Here is a 20,552-nt window from a genome sequence, read left to right on the forward strand (position 1 = left end):
GCGAGTGAAAAAGATCAAAGCCTAATTATCCCGTGACTTATTATGCAAGTGACATAGCGAATTTTTATTTTTATATCATCTAATCAGTTACAAGTGCATGAATCTACGATAAGGTATTTGATATGATTTACTATATTTTTTTTAGATTTGCATAATAGATAATTAGATTTGCAACTAGTTTAATTTTCCAACTACCAAACACATGGGAGGTGCGGAGAAGGAGCAACGTGATCAACCATTTAGGATTCAAAATTTTCAAGAGCTCAACTTTTATACATACACACACAATCAGAGATTTGAAAAACAGAAGAACTAAGGAAACACAAGTGAAGCAGCCAGGGGCGATTCTAAGGTTTGACCCGTGGTTTCACGAGATACCACGAGTTTGAAAATTTTGTGTAGAAAATACCATTTAAAATGTATAGAACACCACTAAATTTAACTGTAGGACCCCATATATTTTTCAAATTAATAGCATTTCTTTTAAATTGTATAGCCACTAAATTTAACAAGTCGGATCCAATATATACTTTTAATTTGTATTTTTTTAAAGGTAAACAACCATTAAAATAACATTAAAATATAATTAATACTGGAAAAAAAATCGGGACCCCATTGAGTTTCGTTTCTGTAATCGCCACTGGAAGCAGCGATGACGAAACACAATAAGCGTAAGAACAACAATAAAAAACTCCACAAAAAAAATCAAAGTCCATTATCATTCTTGAAAGGCTGAAAGAGTCTTATTTTAAATAACTTATATTATTGTTAGGGTTTAACTGAATTTTTTTTAAATAACTTGTATTATTTGTTAAGGTCTATATGTATATATATATATATATATATATAATTTGTTTTAAGTACTTTTAAATTTTCAGGACCAGCTCTGACCCAAACACTATTCGAATATGGATTAGTCGGACCATTTTGAAGTATTGGACTCGCAAGCCCAGGCCCATGATATGTATCACTTATTGTTTTGTTGCTATTCAGCCCTGCCCGATTCTCAGAAACCCAAACCCCAACCCTTATCGACTTTTGTGTTGTTTTCTTTCCATCCTATTTGTGATATTACCATACTATCTATTAAACAAAAATGATGAATTGTATCAAGAGTGTTTTCGTTTTTTCATCTTTTTTTCTTTTAACTAACACCACAAACACTCCCTACATTTTGTTCAAAAATTAAAATCATCCCCCAAAACAGGGGGTAAAATTGTCAAATCAAAATTTTCATAAAATATCTTAAATAAACTCCACTCAAATATTCAACGGGTCATATCTTCTCGCTCGCTCGCAACGAGTTAAATTTTTTCGACACCATCGTTAAACTCGAAATAATATTACGAACACAATGTCACTAACTATACGCAAAACAGACACTTTTTAAAAAACGATAAATATTTAGGGTACTTTTCATATACGTTGATTTTTCATTCGCAGGCTCCGTAACTAAACACAATAAAATACATTAAATATCGAACTTTCGGCGCAAAGCGAGGGTTCGAAAACTAGTTTAACTATATACTAATTCACGTAATGAACCCTGCAATCTCATTAGCTACAATCTCTCCAATCACTGTTATACTGTAGCAGTTTTTTTTCTTCTACTTCCTGAAGTTTCGTCCGTGAAATCAGTTTAAAACATACCAACAAGGGTTCCATTCAGATTCAACTTTGAAATTCATTATCACAAAACCCAATTCAAGAAATAAGCGGACCCTCTCTTTCTCTGTAATTTTTTTTTTTAAAATTTGAAGAGCAGAAATCTTATTGAAACAGAAACGAGGAGTACAGGTATATCCGATGCAATCCGCGCTGCAGTTAGAGATAACTTCTATTCAATTACGAATCAGAAATAGTTCACGAAGTATTAAGGTTCGTAGGTTGCAATCGTCAATAAAAACGTTCCTTCCTATTTCATAATCAAATCAGGGTTCTTATGGTGCAATCGATTTGAGTCCTCAAGATTCGACAGATGGTTGTCTGACTGCTGAAAAAGGACAGGTTTTATTAATTGTTGTTAAAACCCTAACACTACTCTTTGATTTTTTTCAACATTTTTTAAATTTGCATTCCGTTATTTAAAAATCAAATTAGGGTTCTTACGGGTTTGATTTTATTTTTTTCTATAGAAACTGATCAAAGCTGAGTTAATTTAGATTTCGGTTCACTAGCTCTGAACAAGCATGAAGGATACATTAAGGTGACATTCAGATTAGTTACTTCTATGTGTATTGATTTTTTTTTTAAGTCAAATTATTGATTGCACACCAAGTGTTTGATTAAATGCCTGAATGAATAAAGAAAAAAGCTTCAAGGGTATTGTCCTTATATCATTATGCTGGTATGAAATTGTGATCTAAAGTCATTGTGATAGGGGTTGTACAAAGGTTTTGCCAACAATGTAGCAGGTTAGTTTTCAAAAGTTTAGCCAACTTCCAAACTTTCTCAACTCTACATAACATGAGATAACTACCATTTACGGTATTTTGTGTCAACCTTTTAACTCTTTGGACCAGATTTCATTTGTTTAATGAATTTGATGATGGAATAAGGAGTTGCCGTAATCAGCTCGCAAACCATAAACAGCGTAGAAGGAAACCTTATGGTAGCACTTTGATAATTTTAAAAGCAAAAGCGGTTGACAAACTCAAATGAACCGTGCCCTTGCAGCCCTTTAAAACAATTATCTAAAACTAATCAACTTTTTGAAGCTTATCATAACCTTACAAAGTCAACATGACTTTAATTCAATTTTGTAATCGATAATGAATAAACTGTTTATATTTTTATATCTAATCTTGCTATTATAAATTTAGGAGATCTTTATTTACAAAACTAATATATTTATATATCCACTATAACGGAATCCACTACGAATATATATGTATATGTTTACCAAAATAAGCTACAATCAGGCAACGGTTAATGATAAGAATATCGACAACCCTGTGCAGTATATAGGTTTATATAGTTAGCATATAATAGGAACTCCATTGTCAGTCAATCACTCAGGACCCATCTATTTTTTCTGTTTATGTAATCACTTTGTAAGTTAATGGGTTAAAATAGAACCCTTTGTATTAATGTGAAATGATTCTTATTCTATTGAGTTAATTTTTTTTTATCAGGCAAAACTCTATGTTGGAAAAGGCATGCACGAAGACGTCTTATCTCTTCAAAAGTAAGATATACAAATTGTCGATCATTTAACTTTACGTATATTATTATTTCTGAATTTATTGCCATTGTTTTTAGGTGAACATTGTTTTGGATATTTCTGTGATCACTACATATATTACCATTGGTCATGCCCACAAAGTTACTCATGGAAATGTCTGATAGTAGCTGGTGTACTGACACGAGTTCTTTCCTAATGGTAATATCGTATATATTAATCTAAAGTTTGATTAATGTATATTTATTTGAGGGTTTTTTAGTGACACACAATATCGGTGGTGTTATTGTTATTTGGGCTCCAATAGTCATGGTGAGTATTCTTGAAAATAATGTTTTGCGTTAACAAGTCACATATCTAACTATTGTAATATAATTGTTGTAGGTCTATTTCTTGGACATACAAATTTGGTATTCAATATAGGCTATTATCATCAGTTGAATCTATGGTGCGTTTAGCCACTTGATTGAGGTTAGTTTAAATTTTTCTTTATTTTTTTTTCTTTCAAAAAGTCACAATTTTCATTTAGGAATTTGTGCATAGTCTTGGCGCTACTCGATTGCAATCTTAGATCACATCATTGCTGCTATTCAATCACATCCAGTACGAGTGCCTGATCGCACCTCTGCTGTGGGCGCAAGTACAGCCTGTACAAGTTCCAGATTTTAGCATTATTGCATGCCTGATTGCATCCATGTGTGTTTTGATCTTAGCCCTGCTGCTTGCCTGATTGCAGCCCTGTTGCAGGCTAATCATGACTGATTGCAGCCATTGCATGTTTTGGTGATAAGTTGAAATTGGAACGATAGTGTGCCTAAAAGATCCATGCATCCATCTGCATATACATTTGGTAATTTACTTTTTAAGTGTTGTTCTTTATGATTTTGTTATATATCGTCAATAGTTAGCGGTTTAATGGAATATATAAAGTAGAGACAATAAGAATTCGAAATTAGTTGTTATAGTGCGTTTTATCATGTTTTATCTTTATCACACCCCCAGTTAGGGCCTGGACGAAATGTGATTCAATATCATAATACATACCAACATATTATAAAATGAGAACAAATACTATATGAATAAAACCAAATTTGCAGAAGAAGGATTAATAATGTCGTTACAAGAATTATAAATTGTTCAAATGCAGAAAAGTAAATATGCGATAAGTCTTGATCCTAGCCAAGTAAGTCATCACATAAGCAGTAGATATAGAGGTCCTGATCATTCAGTACCTGAGACAAACATACTAAAAGTGTCAACCAAAAAGGTTGAGTGAAATTCATAGGTTTAACAAATATGATTGACCGTTTGTTCTTAGACCACAAGATTTGTTATAAAAGTAGATCACGCAGATCCAAAAGTAGTACTGATTCGTGATATTTTAGACTAAACGTTTGTTTTGTTGCCCCGATGATAAGTTGACAGTAACTTATCACCATGTTTAAATCATTATTAAGTAATACAAAGACATCGCGGTCAAATGTATCGGGGACGTTACTCCCGATAGGCCTACCCCCAATAATTAACAATGCCTTATCCTGAAAGCAATTAAAAAATATCACTGTGGGGTCTTAGTAGCATAAGCTAGTCATAGTACAGTTTAGGTTCGTACTTGTGTCTAAGTTGTTTAAAGTATAAAAGCAGCATGTGTCTCACCCCAGTAAGTATAAAAAGTGCTATAGCAATAAGAGTGGGACTATGAAAGTCACCTTAGTAATTCGGTGAGTGAAACTATTCCTTAAAGAGAAAGTATGGATGATCGGAGCACAGAGAAGTCAACCTAAGAATAAGTTGAGAATAGTTTAGATGTTTTGCCCGTAATTATCTAAAAATGCTCATTTAGTGTTTTATTGAAAAATGCTAACAAGTGTTTTATCTTATATGTTAAAATATGTATAGTTTAATTTTAAGTTTTATGTCAATATAAGTACCAATAATTATCTAAAAATGCTAACAAGTGTTTTATTGATTTCATAACAGTAAGTGACATGTATAAAACATTATAAAAATTTTCTATACATAAACATTAAGTTTTATGTATTAAATATTAAATTTTTTTTTATAGCTAAAATACAAATAAATAGATAAACAAGTTTAACAACACATTTTATATTTTTCTTAGGTTCTACTGACCAAAATAAACTTAGGAAAAATTTATAAATTTTTGTTATGGTGTAAAAGTATTTATTTCTAATTTCTTTTTCGATTCAAGATAAATCAAAGTTTATAAAGTAATAATTATTATATCAACTCAATTAATTCATCTAAAATTTTCGTATGCCTAATATAGTGTGTTAAGCTTATAAAAATTATTTGTACATTTATATTAATAGTTTAACTATTTAATTCAACTTTTGTATTGTTTTTAGTTTAAATTCAGAATTAAATAGAAATATATAATTATTAATTCTAAAAATAATTTTTATAACTTTCTTATTAGTTCCTAAGTAATTTTCATTGATTATTGTAGTCATAAACATATTATATCATTAAATTCTATTTTTATTTTTAAAACATATTTTCCGGTACTGTAGCAAAAGTAGAAGAAAATACAAATTAATTATTTAAAATGACAAATAAATCAAACATAAATTTTTATAATTACTTTTATGACCTAAGGAACAAGATAAAATTATAAAACATAATATATAAAATTGTTTACTATTTATTTCATCATTATCTATATATACCGAATATAAAAAAATCAGTTTTTGATTTTTAATAAATATAAATTCGAATGTATAATTCATAAAAATAATTTTTATAGTCATTAGGATACTTAATACTAATTATCATGTATTTACATTATTTATTATAATTAATTTCGTATTTATTTGGTATTTAACATAAAACTAGCACAAAAATATGATAAAAACTAAATAAAACTATAAAAATAATATAGAGAACTTACAAAAATAATTTTTGCAGAGGTTTGAGAGAGAATTCTTCAAGTTTTTGGTGTACAAAATTTGTGAACTAGGCTATGGTATTTATAGTTATAATTTTTGGTAAAGAGAAAATAAAAAAATACAAAAGTTTATATAAAAAAATAACTAGTGTCTTGTAAAAAAAATTAAAAGTATTTATGGCCAGTCATGCCACCATTTCAAAATATAAATAAATAAAAGTAAAGTTAAAAGTAGGAATAAAATAAATAAAAGTGGATCTAGATCTAGTTTATATATAAAAAATACTACTTTTAAAAATATATATATATATATATATATATATATATATATATTTCATAGTTCTAAAAATGTTAACTAACTAAATTTCTATTTTTATTTAATTATTAAATACGAATTTTGATAAATATAAATATATATTCGGTATTTATAAAATTATAATTACTAAATGTGGTTTTTATTTAATTAAATTATTACTTTATAATTTTATTAGTTTTATATATGTTACTACATTTATATATACTTGTATTTATTAATTGTATAATATATTAACTAAATACAAAATTAATATAAGTATTTTATATGTAATCATGTTATGACATAAATTTTTTTTTTATAAAAATTCTTACGCGTACGTTGTTGAATAAAATTTATTATTCGTTTAACGTTCGTTAATTTCGTATGTATATAACGACCTTTTATTAGTACTTAGAGTTTATTCATTATACTTAAATCTTTTGTTCGGGCATTATATAGATGGAAAAATGAGGGTCGTTATAGTACCTCCCCGTTAATGAAAACTTCGTCCCGAAGTTTTAAGTGGAGTTCCCGTCTGCTTCATCAACAGTTGGGAAGAGATGGGGGTATTTTCGTATCATTTGGTCTTTGCGTTCCCAGGTATATTCGGGGCCTCTACGCGAATTCCAACGGACTTTAACAATAGGTATGTTGCTCTTACGAGTCTCTTTGACCTCTTCTTTCATAATCTCTATAGGTTCTTCGACAAAGTGCATTTGCTCATCAGTGCGGATATCATCCAAAGGAATAACAAGAGTATCTTCGGCGAGACACTTTTTCAGATTTGAGACATGAAACACATCATGTACTTGACTTAGTTCAGCTGGAAGTTCTAATCGATACGCAACGGGACCGATTCTTTGAATAACTTTGAAAGGTCCAACATAACGCGGACTGAGTTTACTTCGTTTACCGAAGCGGATAACACCTTTCCAAGGAGATACTTTTAACATAATGTTATCTCCAACTTGGAATTCTAACGGTTTTCGGTGAGGGTCGGCATAACTCTTTTGTCGACTACGAGCGGTTTCTAAACGCTTCTTGATTTGCACGATCTTTTCGGAAGTTTCATGAATAAGTTCAGGACCAGTTAATTGTCTGTCCTCGAGTTCATCCCAACACAACGGAGATCTACATTTGCGACCGTATAAAGCTCCGAATGGTGCAGCTTTAATACTAGAGTGATAGCTGTTGTTGTAAGAAAACTCGACTAAAGGTAGGTGTTTATCTCACCCTTTACCGAAATCGATAACACATGCTCGTAGCATATCCTCCAAAGTTTGGATAGTTCGTTCACTTTGACCGTCCGTTTGCGGATGATAAGTTGTACTCATGTCGAGTCGAGTTCTAAGAGACGCTTGCAAGGATTTCCAGAAATTGGAAGTAAATCGACTATCGCGATCTGAGATAATAGAAGTAGGGACACCATGACGAGTAACAATCTCTTTAACATAGAGTCGAGCTAACTTTTCCATTCTGTCAGTCTCTTTGATTGGTATGAAATGTGCAGACTTAGTGAGACGATCAACTATGACCCAAATCGTATCATTGCCATTTGCAGTCTTAGGCAATTTTGTGATAAAGTCCATAGCTATACCATCCCACTTCCACTGTGGAATATCGGGTTGAGTTAGAAGACCGGAAGGCTTTTGGTGCTCGGCTTTGACTTTTGAACAAGTAAGACACTTACTCACATAAGTAGCAATGTCGCCTTTCATGTTGGGCCACCAGTAGAACTCTTTCACATCCTGATACATTTTACTAGAACCGGGATGAATAGAATACCTAGTCTTATGTGCTTCATCCAAGACTAGTTCACGGACATTACCATAACGAGGAACCCAAATTCGATTACCAAAGTATCTTGTACCATTGGACTTAACTTGCAGTTGGTTTTCGAAATTTATAGGTCCTTCTCCTTCGATAAGTGTAGGTTTGATAGCTTCAACTTGAACTTCGCAGATTCGAGAGATGAGATTCGATTTGATCTTAAGATTCAAGGCACGAACACGCCTAACTTCGTCCTTTCGACTTAGAGCATCGGCAACTACATTTGCCTTTCCCGGATGATACTTTAGTTCACAATCATAATCATTTAACAATTCGAGCCATCGTCTCTGTCTCATGTTTAGCTGTTTCTGATTAAAGACATGCTGAAGACTCTTATGGTCGGTGAATATCGTAAACTTAGTACCATATAGATAATGTCGCCACATCTTCAGAGCGAATACCACAGCACCTAACTCCAAATCGTGTGTGGTGTAATTAACTTCATGTTTCTTTAATTGTCGGGAGGCATAAGCGATAACCTTCTTGCGTTGCATTAGAACACAACTGAACCCTTGTTTCGAGGCATCGCAGTAGACAACAAAATCGTCGGAACCTTCAGGTAAAGATAAGATCGGAGCAGTGGTCAACTTCTCTTTCAGAATCTTAAATGCAGACTCTTGTTCTTCGGACCACTCGAATTTCTTCCCTTTGTGAGTTAACTTGGTGAGAGGCTTTGCAAGAAGAGAAAAATCTTTAATAAATCTTCGGTAGTAACCGGCAAGTCCCAAAAATTGGCGAATATGCTTCGTAGTCTTTGGCACTTCCCAATTCTGAACAGCGGTGATTTTAGCGGGATCGACATGTATTCCATTACTATCTACAACATGTCCAAGGAATTGTATGGTTCTAAGCCAAAACTCACACTTAGAAAATTTTGCGTAGAGTTTTTCTTTTCTTAAGAGTTCAAGAATCAATCGTAAATGTTGCTCATGTTCTTTCTCGCTTTTAGAATAGATCAAGATGTCGTCGATGAAAACAATAACGAATTTATCAAGGTAAGGCTTGCAAACACGGTTCATAAGATCCATAAATACGGCTGGAGCATTGGTTAAACCGAAAGGCATAACACAAAATTCGTAATGTCCGTATCGGGTGCGGAATGCAGTCTTAGGAATGTCGAACTCCTTGACTCTGAGCTGGTGATAACCGGATCTTAAATCAATCTTAGAATAAACGCTTGACCCTTGAAGTTGGTCGAATAGATCATCAATGCGAGGTAACGGGTAACGATTCTTTATGGTAAGCTTGTTGAGCTCTCGGTAATCAATACACATTCTCAATGTACCATCCTTCTTTTTGATAAATAAGACAGGAGCTCCCCACGGGGACGAACTTGGACGAATAAAACCTAGATCCAAAAGTTCTTGGAGTTGGTTAGAAAGTTCCTTCATTTCGGAAGGTGCTAAACGATACGGTGCTTTAGCAATGGGTGCAGCACCTGGAGATAAGTCGATTTGAAACTCAACTTGACGAGGCGGTGGAAGACCAGGGAGATCTTCGGAAAACACATCGGGAAAATCTTTAACAACCGGGACATTTTCAATACGCGTTTCTTCGAATTCGATCATTTTAACGTGAGCTAGTATGGCGGAGTAACCTTTCACAAGGTACTTACGGGCTTTAAGACATGAGATGATATTAAGATTGGAACAACTCCGTTTGCCTTGGATAATAAGAGTTTCTCCACTTCCTAACGGAATTTGAACGGTCTTATCGAAACACATGATGGCTGCTCTCAATGGACCTAACCAATCCATTCCAACCACTACATCGAAACTACCTAGCTCGACCGGCAAAAGGTCTATCTTGAATTCCTTATCGGCTAGAATTAGGTTGCAGTTTTTATATATTTTATCAACTTTCATTAACTTCCCATTAGCCACTTCTACTAATCGTCTGGTTTGTAGGGTTTGGGGCTTTTCAGTAAAAAGGGTGCAAAACTCATTTGACACATAACTCTTATCGGCTCCCGTATCAAATAAAATAGTGGCATAACAATTATTGACGAGGTACGTACCGGTAATGACCTCATCCTCATCACTGGCTTCTGCAGCAGTAATCACAAAAGCACGACCTTTGGCAGTAGCATTTGCTCCAGTAGCTGGAGTATCTTTCTTCTTTGGACAATTCGGGCTAATATGCCCCTTTTCACCACAAGTATAGCATGTTGGAGGAGCTCTAGCCGGAACAATGGCTCTATTCTGAGGTAGGGTTCTACAAGTCTTTGCAGCATGGCCTATCTTCTTACATATTGTACACATAGCAGTGCACTTTCCCGGATGATGCCTTTCACATTTAGAACAAAACGGACTAGTACCCTGATAACCGGGTCTCGTACCATTCGCCGGTTTCTTATTAACATTTTGAGCTGAACCCTGAGATGGTTCAAATTTCCTCTTATTGTCACCGTTTTTAACTTCGACTTGTTTATTAACCGAAACTCTCCTACGTTTAGCCATCATTAAACTCTGTGCCATGTGGATCACAGCATCCACAGTAACCTTCTCGGCAGAAATCACATTCCCTTGAACATCCTCGGGTAGACCCTCGATATACCGCTCTATCCTGCGGGCTTCAGTTGGGAACATTTCGGGACATAAGGTAGAAAGCTCCAAAAAACGATTGGTATAGCTTTCGATATCGGTTCCTTTAACTCTGAGTTCCCAGTACTCAGCCTCGAGCTTTTGGACTTGACTTCTTGGGCAAAACTTAGTGATCATCATGCCTTTGAGTTCATCCCATGGGGTAGTATTAGCATTATCTATTCCCACAGATTTGGCATGAGCAGTCCACCATGTCATAGCATTGCCAGTGAGTGAACTTGTGGAAAACTTCACTCGATCATTATCTCCGCAGTTACAGATACGGAAGATTGATTCTAGCTTTTCAAACCATCGGACCAGTTCTAAGGCTTCTTCTTTTCCACTAAAAGTGGGTGGGTTACATTTCTTAAAATCTTTATAGGAGCAAGTTTTAGAAGGAACATTATGATTGTTGTTGTTATTGTTATTGCCTTGGGCGGCCGCTAGCAGCAATTGAAATTGCTCAGTAGAAAGAGTGACATTTGGTATAAGATTGTTGTTGTTGTTGTTGTTACCACGAGTTAAGTGAGCCATTGATCTTCAATACATAAATACATTATTAGTTGAAGAATCAAGATGTTATAAGTTTACAATCATGATTTATAACGTTTGCACAACACACATAGGTGAATAAGACAATATGCTTAAATAAACACTTAACATTATTGGAAATGAAGCATTATATAAGCCTTTATTACACGAGTTTGGAATGAAAAAAGTTTAGGCATAAGCCTTTACATAGATGGGTAAATGGAAAATAGGAAAACAAAAGGTAGGTTTTAGTTCTTCTTTTTCTCGTTCTCAGCTTCCTTCATAAATTTCTCTATCTTTTCATTTTTCTCCTTTTGTTTCTCGTGGAGGTATTCAAAATTATCGTAGAGGTTAGTGATGCGGCTGTTGACAAAGTTGTTGTTGAAATCCTTGATAGCCAGTTGATGATTGATTCGGTTTTTCTCTATTTTCATCTTAGACTCAACTAGTTCTTGGAGGTAGGCAAGAGATTGCTTTCCCCAACGGGTATTCCGTTCTTCCTCAGTCTTCACTTTCATTACTGTCTCCATTACTTTGTCCATGTTATTTTTCACAAGTTTTTCTAGTTTTTCAGTTTGAGAGTCGAAGGACTCTTTGATGATTTCTTTCAAGATTGTGTTTTCTTTTTCTAGGTTGTTTAGACGCATTTCTATCCGAGTAACTTGGCGCCTACTATACTCTTTATTCTTATCACAACTTCGCTGAAGGTTGAGGATATCAGACTTCACCCTTACGTGTTCCATGTTATTACAAAATAATGGATCGGCTTCTCTAGTGGCGGCGGGTTCGGGTTGTTTTCTCTTTCGAGATGAGTTTTCAGATGATTCTTTAATAGGCTCTTCTTCAAGCTCATAACCTGAGAAGTCACTATTGTAGTTAGGGAGGTCTTGAAGAGCATTCCGTTTGGGAGTATTCATCGGTTGATGAGAGTCAGCAGTATTGGCATGATGTTTTCCTTTGCTTTCATTTCTCGGGGTTGGATAATATTCGGGAGACCCACGCGAGTTGTAACGAGTGTTCGGGCTATAGTTCATTGGTGGTGAAGGAGGACTATAAAGTGGGCTTCGAACTGATTTTTCGGTAGAAGATCCTTCAGTATCTTTCTCAGCTGGTTTGAAGAGAGTCATTTTGTTTATTTGATGATAGCTTGACATCCTAACATTAAGATAGAGATTTTGATTAGATTTTTAAGCTAGGATTGTAAAGAATGAGAGGTAGGGTTGAACTCTTTGCTTTAACATTCTAAGGTAATCCTAAGTGATTTAAAGTCTAAGGCAGGAAAGGTTATAGTTTCCTAGATCGCTAAGGTACCCTAGCTAACAAGTAAGGCACACATAAAATGCAATCCTGGTTCTCTATAACAGCCTGGTTATGCTCTGATACCAATCTATCACACCCCCAGTTAGGGCCTGGGCGAAATGTGATTCAATATCATAATACATACCAACATATTATAAAATGAGAACAAATACTATATGAATAAAACCAAATTTGCAGCGGAAGGATTAATAATGTCGTTACAAGAATTATAAATTGTTCAAATGCAGAAAAGTAAATATGCGATAAGTCTTGATCCTAGCCAAGTAAGTCATCACATAAGCAGTAGATATAGAGGTCCTGATCATTCAGTACCTGAGACAAACATGCTAAAAGTGTCAACCAAAAAGGTTGAGTAAAATTCATAGGTTTAACAAATATGATTGACCGTTTGTTCTTAGACCACAAGATTTGTTATAAAAGTAGATCACGCAGATCCAAAAGTAGTACTGATTCGTGATATTTTAGACTAAACGTTTGTTTTGTTGCCCCGATGATAAGTTGACAGTAACTTATCACCATGTTTAAATCATTATTAAGTAATACAAAGACATCGCGGTCAAATGTATCGGGGACGTTACTCCCGATAGGCCTACCCCCAATAATTAAGAATGCCTTATCCTGAAAGCAATTAAAAAATATCACTGTGGGGTCTTAGTAGCATAAGCTAGTCATAGTACAGTTTAGGTTCGTACTTGTGTCTAAGTTGTTTAAAGTATAAAAGCAGCATGTGTCTCACCCCAGTAAGTATAAAAAGTGCTATAGCAATAAGAGTGGGACTATGAAAGTCACCTTAGTAATTCGGTGAGTGAAACTATTCCTTAAAGAGAAAGTATGGATGATCGGAGCACAGAGAAGTCAACCTAAGAATAAGTTGAGAATTGTTTAGATGTTTTGCCCGTATTATGATAAGTGTAAGTATTTTCTTTTATAGTAAGTTTAAAGAAGGTTTATCATTTTGAAAAGGCTTTTCATACTAGACAAGCTTCCAATCTAACACTTTCAATTTAAAATGGCCTTTTCAGGTCATAGGTTTCTGAGCCACAGGATCCTTTAACTCGGTAATCCAAACTCTCCGCCTAGACTTTCGAGCGTCCATCCACTCGAGAAAGATCAAGATCTATACCCATCTAATATACCGTTCCAATACATTTTTAGGTGCGTATAGGAATAAAACACTTTAAATACTTTATACAATAAGTATTTACTTAAGTTCGATTGTATTATCGTTATTAAGATTGTTTGGTTTTTAAATCCTAATAATAAGTAGGATATATTTAAGTAGGTAAACAAGTGTTATACATAGAAATTGTGTTTTATGAATGGGTATGTATTAATATCAAGTTTATATATATATATATATATATATATATATATATATATATATATATATATATATATATATATATATATATATATATATATATCTTATATGTTAAAATATGTATAGTTTAATTTTAAGTTTTATGTCAATATAAGTACCAATAATTATCTAAAAATGCTAACAAGTGTTTTATTGATTTCATAACAGTAAGTGACATGTATAAAACATTATAAAAATTTTTTATACATAAATATTAAGTTTTATGTATTAAATATTAATTTTTTTTATAGCTAAAATACAAATAAATAGATAAACAAGTTTAACAACACATTTTATATTTTTCTTAGGTTCTACTGACCAAAATAAACTTAGGAAAAATTTATAAATTTTTGTTATGGTGTAAAAGTATTTATTTCTAATTTCTTTTTCGGTTCAAGATAAATCAAAGTTTATAAAGTAATAATTATTATATCAACTCAATTAATTCATCTAAAATTTTCGTATGCCTAATATAGTGTATTAAGCTTAGAAAAATTATTTGTACATTTATATTAATAGTTTAACTATTTAATTCAACTTTTGTATTATTTTTAGTTTAAATTCGGAATTAAATAGAAATATATAATTATTAATTCTAAAAATAATTTTTATAACTTTCTTATTAGTTCCTAAGTAATTTCCATTGATTATTGTAGTCATAAACATGTTATATCATTAAATTCTATTTTTATTTTTAAAACAGATTTTTCGGTACTGTAGCAAAAGTAGAAGAAAATACAAATTAATTATTTAAAATGACAAATAAATCAAACATAAATTTTTATAATTACTTTTATGACCTAAGGAACAAGCGAAAATTATAAAACATAATATATAAAATTGTTTACTATTTATTTCTTTATTATCTATATATACCGAATATAAAAAAAATTAGTTTTTGATTTTTAATAAATATAAATTCGAATGTATAATTCATAAAAATAATATTTATAGTCATTAGGATACTTAATACTAATTATCATGTATTTACATTATTTATTATAATTAATTTCGCATTTATTTGGTATTTAACATAAAACTAGCACAAAAATATGATAAAAACTAAATAAAAACTATAAAAATAATATAGAGAACTTACAAAAATAATTTTTGCAGAGGTTTGAGAGAGAATTCTTCAAGTTTTTGGTGTACAAAATTTGTGAACTAGGCTATGGTATTTATAGTTACAATTTTTGGTAAAGAGAAAATAAAAAAATACAAAAGTTTATATAAAAAAATAACTAGTGTCTTGTAAAAAAAATTAAAAGTCTTTATGGCCAGTCATGCCACCATTTCAAAATATAAATAAATAAAAGAAAAGTTAAAAGTAGGAATAAAATAAATAAAAGTGGATCTAGATCTAGTTTATATATAAAAAATACTACTTTAAAAATATATATATATATATATATATATATATATATATATATATATATATATATATATATATATATATATATATATATATATATATATATATATATATATATATATATTTCATAGTTCTAAAAATGTTAACTAACTAAATTTCTATTTTTATTTAATTATTAAATACGAATTTTGATAAATATAAATATATATTCGGTATTTATAAAATTATAATTACTAAATGTGGTTTTTATTTAATTAAATTATTACTTTATAATTTTATTAGTTTTATATATGTTACTACATTTATATATACTTGTATTTATTAATTGTATAATATATTAACTAAATACAAAATTAATATAAGTATTTTATATGTAATCATGTTATGACATAAATTTTTTTTATAAAAATTATTACGCGTACGTTGTTGAATAAAATTTATTATTCGTTTAACGTTCGTTAATTTCGTATGTATATAACGACCTTTTATTAGTACTTAGAGTTTATTCATTATACTTAAATCTTTTGTTCGGGCATTATATAGATGGAAAAATGAGGGTCGTTATAATCTTTTTGGGTGACATTTTGTTAAAAACATTTTGATAAATGGTCATTTTTTTTATCCATTTCAATTACAGTGCTTAAGTGAGTGTAGACATGGTTTTCAATCGTGATTGCTCGACACAGGTTTACCAGGTTAGAGCAAAAGACGTTATATCGGTCGTGGACGTGGTATCAATAGTAAGGGGAATTCCTCTCTTTTTATTTTTTCTACAAGTTCTCGCTTTAAGTTGTTAGCTAATACGTTTTCTCGACATTATTCAGAATTATTGCCCATCAAAGCTCAATTTTGGTGTATGGCAAACTCGCAAAGTAATGAACACAAACTTTTACACTTACAAACAATTGATTTTTGAAGTTCTTTTTTAAATAAAAATGCATATATGTTTAAATAAAAATGCATATAGGTCCCGAGGGAAGTCATGCGGAGAAGTGGTGGTTTGACATGATTAGAAGAACCATGAATGAAGGCACATGTTGTCACCATGTTGGCTACGTACACAAATAATAGCATGCCTATCGACCAAAAGAGGTGACTATTATGTTTCCAATGTAAAAATTATAGCATGTAGTCATAACTTTCTACAAAGAAACATGTTTTAGATGTAGCGACTTTTTGAGTTTCTGTTGGTTCCGTCATATTTTGTGTTTGACTACTAAATGCACATTTTAGCTTCTGCTACAGTTTTATGTCCAAAATAAAGATATTAATTACTTACGAAGTTGTTTAATGTGTCTTTATGTTCATGTTGTAGGGTAGGAATGTGAGATTCGAGTGAAAAATGCATGCTACTTCATGATCTTTATCGATAATCTTCAGTTTCTTCCATTTTGTAGTAACTTTCGCCATCCAGTTTGAACTTCTTCAAAAGCAACAGATTATCAAATAATGAGCAAGTCACGTGGTGCATATCATCACATTCATTGATCTCACAAAGACTCCTCCCGAACCCGACGAGTTCACAGTTCCATACTACACTATCCACCACTCTGTTAACCACACATTGCTCGCAAAATACCGCAACACCGAAGTCTACACACCTCACAAGATCCACCAATAGCAAAAGGAACGACTCAGGTAAGTGTCAAAAAAATTTACTAAAAAACAAGACCACCATAAAATATAAAACTAACAAACTTTTACATTTGCAGAACAACCAGAGTAGATTTCCAAGAAAAAGGACTAAAGAACAAGGAAACCATATGCTTTCCTTTTAAACTATGACAACTTTCTCTTTGAACAATGCAAGTGTAAAAACGTTAACAACAAATTTACAAGCGAACCGGAAAACTAGTTGTATTTATTTTAATAACGATAAAGAAATTAGAAATTAGATTTCTTTTAAAATAATTCCAATGAAAACATGATGTCCTAAAACAATACATTTTTTTAACGACAATGTTATAAACAACCTCCAAGAAACTAGAGGGAACAAAGATCTCCTAAAACATTAATTTTAAGCAGCCTCCTCCTAGCAAGAAACTAGAGGGAACAAATGATCTCCTAAAACATTTACTAAATATATATTATAAAGTGGTCAAAAGATTATTAAAAGTGTATTATCTCATATGATTATTTCCAACATTTTTACTATTAATCTACATTTTTATAAGAGGTCAAAAGATTATTAAAAGTGTATTATCTCATGATTATTTACATATTAACTAGTAGACAAAAGTTATGAATAGTATCAGGGGCATTTTCGACTTTTCACCTTTTTTTATTTTTATTTTCACTAAATTTCATTTTACCAACAAAGCCCCCACATTTTTTTTGAAAAACTCAAATCGACCCCCAAACAGGGGGTAAAGTGTCAAATAACCTTTTTCATAAAAAATCTTAAATAAACTCCACCCAAATATTCAACGGATCATATCTTCTCGCTCACGACGAGTTAAATTTTTCCGACACCATCGTTAAACTCGAAATAATTTTAGGAACACAATGTCACTAGCTATACGCAAAACGGACGCTTTTTAAAAAACGCTAAATATTTGGGGTACTTTTCATACACATTGATTTTGCGTTAAATTTTTAAAAGTCGACAATTCCATAGCGAAACGCGGAGATGCACATATATTGTTAATTTAAAATAACATTTAAATCTCTCACAGGTTATACCTTTTAGTTTGACTCGAATTGCGCTTCAACGACATCATCGTTAGCCACAAAATAATTTTACTAAACGCAATAAAATACATTAAAAATCGAACCCCCGCTTCGCGTCGGGTTCAATAACTAGTTTCCAACATTTATATATATATACTATCTAAAAGACAAAATACTATTTCACTATTCATCAATAGTAACATGGAGTATTTCTGTCATTTCACTTTTTTTGGTCTCCAACGATAAAAAAGCAACTTTCGTAAAAGAACCAAACCTTCCATGTTATCAAAAGATGTCGAAAATTTTTTTTCCTACAAAAATTTCAACTACTTTTTTTTCCCCTCAACGATAAAAGAGGCAACTTTCATTAAAGGGACAACCCTTCAATGCTACCAAAAGATGTTGAAAAACATTCTTTTTTACAAAATAAATCAACTAACTTTAAAAAACTTTTAAAAAAAAAGAACGCTAAAAGAAGCAACTTTTAAACAACCCTTCAATGTTAGATGTCGGAAAAAAATTCTTTTTTACAAAATAGATCAAGACTTTTTTTAACTCGCATTCAAAATAGAGCCCACGCAAAGCGAGAGCTCCACAACTAATTTTTACTATAAATCTACATTGTTCCTACATATCTCAAAAATGTTAGGATTATTTTTTTAGGAAACTCTTAAAAATATATAAAAATTAATGTCATTTGGGTTTTTTCAGATCCTAAAATTTCTAGATATAACACACCAGTGTTGTAAAAAACCCGATTACTCGCCGATTAATCTCCAATTAATCATTTTTAAGAGCAATCCGTTCCATTTTTCAAAAATCCGTTTAATTAAATGGTCAACGTCAATTGATGGGTTAAAATCGAATTTGATAACCAAAATCGATTATATAATCTAGAACTTTATAGTTTTAAAACAAAATAAACAATTTTAGACAATTATGTTAAAATTTATTTTTATATTTATGAATTTTTCCTAATATTTACACATATAATTTTTAAATATTAATATTTTAAAGTATACAATCCGATTGATCTCCGATTAATCCCCGAATTGCCCATTAATCTTTTCAAAGTCCCAACCGATTAATTCCCGAATAGTGAATTTTGCAACCTTGCACCAAACACTCCGATATATAGTATCCTAGATCGCAGAAATACAGGGGAAATAAGATATAATTTAATATAGGAAAAACACACATTTTTTTAATCACCAAAAGAAATAACAAAATTTATTTCAATCAAACATCATCCACAAACTTTTATCATTCAACAAAAATGCTTTACTAATTACACATAGTGACATAGATATGCAAGATTAAAATGTACGCATACGTAGTTCAAGCAGCAGCACTAGATTTAGTTGTTTTAACATCTTCACCAACACCATCTTTCCCCATGATATCAATAACCTTTGGTTGCCTCTTTTCTTGAGCCACTTTAGGCACCATTACCTTCAACACACCATCTTCAAGATGAGCACTTATTTTGTCCATGTCAGCACTTCCTGGTAACCTAAACTGCCTCCAAAACTTGCCACTTGTCCTCTCAGCTCTATGCCATTTGTCACCTTCACCTTCTGCCACCTCCTTCCTTTCTCCACTTACTTTCAACACCCTATTATCTTCCACTTCAATCTTGATTTCCTCTCTTTTTATCCCGGGTACATCTAGGGTGATCACGTGATGTGTGGATGTTTCCTTCCAATCTGCACGTGCTAGGTTTATTGTGTCCATGTTTTTCGTTAAATGATCAAGTGGATTGTGTTCGAGGATCCTGAATGGATCCTCGAATGGGACTATGGTGTCCCACAAGGGTCTGTTATATGGTATTAAAGCTTCAGTTTTGGTTGGTAAATTCACAACTATCAAGGTTGTAATTGTAATTAGGATGAAAAGGGTTGTGATCATATGTGGTTTTGACATTTTTGCTAGTTTTAAGATTGGTAAAAAAGATGAATGTTGTATATGTAATATTGTTCCTCAAATGTTGTGATTTTGTTGTGGGTCTAATGGATGGGGTTGTAATGGGTTTATATAGTAGGTGTTTTTGAAGGGGTTTCTAGAGTGATCTAATATGAGATAGAAGAATGTATAAGATTCGAGAGGAAAAAAGGTGAAGGTGGTGAAGAAGTTTCGGGAGAGAAAAAGTTGACGTCAAATTATGAATGAATAGCCACTCATATTGTGCCATGTCATAGAAACATGTCATATTCTCGTGTAAAATTCAGATGGGAGATGATTCTCACACATACTTTTTTGATTCTCACACATCTATTTTAACCTTTTACTCTTCTAATAATACTCAATTAGTGTGTGAAGATCAAAAAAGTGTGTGTGAGAATCATCCCTCAATTTAAATATATCTATATGTATATCTATATTATATTAGCATATATCTGTATACTCTAATAAACCTTTAAAATGACATAATCATTAAGTTAAATTACCTTTTATTTTTTATAATGATAATGTCATAATTATATATTAATTTAATTAAAAAAAT

At 31.8% G+C, this 20,552-nt stretch overlaps 1 protein-coding gene and 1 long non-coding RNA gene across 12 annotated transcripts; one reads left to right on the forward strand and one right to left on the reverse strand.

Annotated features, from left to right (window-relative positions):
* Window positions 1–1,602: 1,602 nt before the first annotated feature.
* LOC139840337 (uncharacterized) lies at window positions 1,603–17,217 on the forward strand. Of its 11 annotated transcripts, none has more exons than XR_011757346.1 (11): window positions 1,603–2,007; window positions 2,136–3,187; window positions 3,262–3,493; window positions 3,566–3,652; window positions 3,711–3,811; window positions 3,895–4,031; window positions 16,017–16,119; window positions 16,204–16,251; window positions 16,347–16,471; window positions 16,695–17,017; window positions 17,092–17,217. It is a non-coding gene; the product is annotated as an uncharacterized lncRNA (long non-coding RNA). The 11 variants fall into 11 exon arrangements; XR_011757345.1 differs by having other exon boundaries at window positions 3,711–3,784; XR_011757348.1 differs by having other exon boundaries at window positions 3,711–3,784; window positions 3,918–4,031.
* A 2,086-nt stretch (window positions 17,218–19,303) lies between these two features.
* Window positions 19,304–19,972, reverse strand: LOC139844262 (16.9 kDa class I heat shock protein 1-like). The gene has a single exon (XM_071834479.1). It carries the CDS (start codon window positions 19,970–19,972, stop codon window positions 19,388–19,390), a length of 585 nt encoding a protein of 194 aa, XP_071690580.1. The 3' UTR covers window positions 19,304–19,387.
* Between the last annotated feature and the right edge of the window lie 580 nt (window positions 19,973–20,552).

Source organism: Rutidosis leptorrhynchoides, chromosome 4, assembly GCF_046630445.1.
Source record: "Rutidosis leptorrhynchoides isolate AG116_Rl617_1_P2 chromosome 4, CSIRO_AGI_Rlap_v1, whole genome shotgun sequence".
NCBI lineage: Eukaryota > Viridiplantae > Streptophyta > Magnoliopsida > Asterales > Asteraceae > Rutidosis > Rutidosis leptorrhynchoides.

Excerpts from the sequence above, each read along its gene's own strand:
- LOC139844262 (XM_071834479.1), bottom strand. The coding sequence starts at position 19,972 with ATGTCAAAACCACATATGATCACAACCCTTTTCATCCTAATTACAATT.